This window comes from Microtus ochrogaster, unplaced genomic scaffold, assembly GCF_000317375.1.
Source record: "Microtus ochrogaster isolate Prairie Vole_2 unplaced genomic scaffold, MicOch1.0 UNK3, whole genome shotgun sequence".
Taxonomy (NCBI): Eukaryota; Metazoa; Chordata; class Mammalia; order Rodentia; family Cricetidae; genus Microtus; species Microtus ochrogaster.
Window position 1 is genome coordinate 18249263 of NW_004949101.1, and position 3384 is coordinate 18252646.

Genomic DNA, 3384 nt, shown 5'->3' on the forward strand with positions numbered 1-3384 from the left:
AGAAAGAAAGAAAGAAAGAAAGAAAGAAAGAAAGAAAGAAAGAAAGAAAGAAAGAAAGAAAGAACTTCCTGGCTACCCACATCACATAAGTCGTTTCAACTCACATGACCCCATTTGTTGACCCCTTTGCTCTGTGTATTTTAGGTTCGGAAAAATCTATCCATATTTTTGTGGCTTTCCTCCTATGCTTCAAGTTACTTCTGGTGGTGAGTGCACTAGCTACCTACATGTATAAGCGGTGGAGCCTGTGACTGGTGAGTTTGAAATCGGCCTTAGTTCTTAGAAAGTGAGGTCACAGCCATGGCCGTGGGTAGTAGAGGACTTCCGAATAAACACACAGAGGTCACAGGATATGCCTTCAAAGCTTCCCACCAATGATATCTAGCCTCAAGAGGAGATTGTAAACCTCCTTAAATACCATTTGGAATTCTTAGAGGCTCCCCAACTGTGTTCACTGTGTAGCATCCTAGAGTCGGAAAATTTTCTAGTATGTTCTTTAGGATTCTGGGTGTAAGGATTAAAGATGTGAAAATGAAATAATAATCAAGACCTAAACTCCAAAGAGTCTGCCCACATGTTGTTAAATTTTACTATGATGTCAACCAATAAAACACATAGAAAAGAATGGATATACTAAGTGGAGGAAAAGATGAATGTACATAGGGAAGGGAGGCCAGGACTCAGAAGGAGGTGTAAGATGTAGTACATAGAGGCTTCATTTCTGATATTACTTTAATAAGTGATTCAGGAGAGAGAGAGAGAGAGAGAGAGAGAGAGAGAGAGAGAGAACTGGCCACTTAGTGTGCATTCAACAAATAGTAGTGGAATTAATACATGAATGAAAAACCAAATGAGCAAATGCCATTTCCCACTTCCACATGGCCGGTAACACATTGTCCCCTACCCTCTCCAAGGAGCTCAAATGGAGAGAAGATGAAAGGACCTGTTGGTGACGCAAGACTCCTGCCCTTTGCTCTTCCACCTTCTCCATAGGTTCCTCTGTACACTGTCAGAGATGGACTTGGGTTCCTTAGGGATGCTCCAGCCTTGAGATGCTGAACTTCAAATGAGCTCTGCTTCCATCCTAAGGCAATTCGATGAGAAGGGAAACAGATGCTCGCTGTCTCTGAGTGTGGCCAACCCATAGTTTCCCAGTTTTCACTACTCTGTATAATTTCTGCAAGTGTGATTTAATTTTAGCAGACACAAAGCTTAAAATTACTAGAATGTTGAAGAGGTATTTTCCTATCTCAAAATGGATAAAAACAATATAAAATATCTCTGGACACATTATACTATTTTGCAAAAATATTAACCTTTTGCTGATATCTTCTTCAAGTTTCATTTAGAAATCGCCCTGCCTCCGCTGGTTTTCTTTCTCAGTCAAGTTCTCTACCGTTATGACACACGCACAGCCTTTAAACATCATAGAGTAGCTTCGCTTCTATTTTTCACAACATTTATTATATTGCATACAGCATTTTGAAACTTTATTTCATTTTTATACTTAATATACCTCCTGAATTTATTAATGTTGAAACATGTAGCTGTTTTATTCATTTTACAGTACTCTGTGGTCTTCTATTGTAACAGTATGCCATATTTTATTAATCCATCTCATAATGGACACTGAACCTTTATTCAATGCTTTTGCTATTACAGTTTTGCGGCCTTCTTAATCTCTAAGCACGTGGGAGAATCTTTCTTTTTTCTCAAGCAGGGCACACAAAGCAGCAGTGTAGGTAACATTGATATGTTTTGTTACTCAAAAACAAACTTCAATTTTGAACCTGTGCTCTCATTTTGTTACACACATGCATGTGTGCGTGCGCGCGCGCACACACACACACACTTTCTTCCTGATGTTGCTGGTGGTACATGTATAATAGGTAGCAGAGACCTTTTATTCCCTACAAGATTAGGTGATCCAATATACACTGACATGGCATATTCAATTTCTATAGTCTGGAGCTGTGTTGATACACTTTATCCATTAATCTACATGTCTAGCGCTGTCAAGACTATGCTGCTTTAGTTAGAATAGTTTTATAATTTTTGTTTTTTTTTCTTCTAGGAAAATTGTTCTAATTTTTCTCACTTAAAATTGTCGTGGTCATTTTTTCTTGTTTCCTTGTGACTGCTTTTGTATTTTAAGGAAATTATTCATTGTATGAGCATTCTGGAAATGGCATTAAACATTCTCCTAAAATATCAGCAGAATCAGTGTGGCTTAAATGTTATCATAAAATGTTCTTTTATATCAAAACCCTCACAACTGAAACTAGGTACCCCCTAAGTAAACCTAAGCAGGGTGCATGAATCAGAGAGAAAGGAATGTTAGTTATTGTGGAGTAAGTGTTGTGCCTAGACCACTACAGAGAGGGAATTTTCAGGGCTCAGGACCCTGTTTGGCTGACATTTGCCATGATGGACTCCAACTATCTGGAACAATAAGCCAAAATAAACCCTTTCTTATATAAATTGCTTTGTTCATGGTATCTAATCACAAAAAAAAATCATAAAATTGGTGTGATGGTTAGTTTTCTATCAACCTAACACAAGCTGGATCATTTGGGAAGAGAAAACCTTAAGTGAGAAGATGCCTCTATCAACATGCCTCTTGGCCTGTGGTCAAGACTGTGGGGACATTTTATGATTAGTGATTGATGTGAATGGGCCAAGGGTACTAAGAGCTGCCACCCTTGAGCAGGTTTTCTAGCTCCATCAATTTTCCTACAAAATTCAAGCTGTTGTTTTTTTTTTCTACTGTGTAGTACTCCACTGTGTAAATGTACCACATTTTCCTTATCCATTCTTCGGTCAAGGGGCATTTAGGTTGTTTCCAGGTTCTGGCTATGACAAACAAAGCTGCTATGAACACAGTTGAGCACATGTCCTTGTGGCACGGTTGAGCATCCTTTGGATATATACCCAAAAGTGGTATTATTGGATCTTGAGGAAGGTTGTGTCCTAATTTTCTGAGATATCACCACACTGACATCCAAAGGGGTTGTACCAGTTTGCATTCCCACCAGCAATGCAGAAGTGTTCCCTTTTCCCCACAACCTCTCCAGCATAAGTTGTTATGAGTGTTTTTGATCTTGACCATTCTTACAGGTGTAAAATAGAATCTCAGAGTTGTTTTGATTTGCATTTCTCTGATGACTAAGGATGTTTGAGCATTTCCTTAAGTATCTTTCATTCATTTTAGATTTTTCTATTGAGAGTTTTCTGTTTAGATCTATACTCCATTTTTTTTATAGTTTTTATTTTTTTTAAATTTATTTACTTATTAAGGATTTCTGCCTCCTCCCCGCCACTGCCTCCCATTTCCCTCCCCCTCCCCCAATCAAGTCCCTCTCCCTCATCAGCTTGAAGAGCAAT

The 3384-nt window shown here is 38.5% G+C and overlaps 1 protein-coding gene across 1 annotated transcript in view; it reads left to right on the top strand.

The window, feature by feature from the left end:
- Window positions 1-946, top strand: part of LOC101989326 (signal-regulatory protein gamma) — a 62802-nt gene extending 61856 nt beyond the window's left edge. Inside the window, exons 6-7 of the mRNA XM_013353159.1 lie at window positions 145-254; window positions 915-946. Coding sequence (XP_013208613.1) covers window positions 145-251 — 107 coding nt within the window. The 3' untranslated portion in view covers window positions 252-254; window positions 915-946. The remainder of the gene's footprint in view (window positions 1-144; window positions 255-914) is intronic.
- Window positions 947-3384: the final 2438 nt, after the last annotated feature.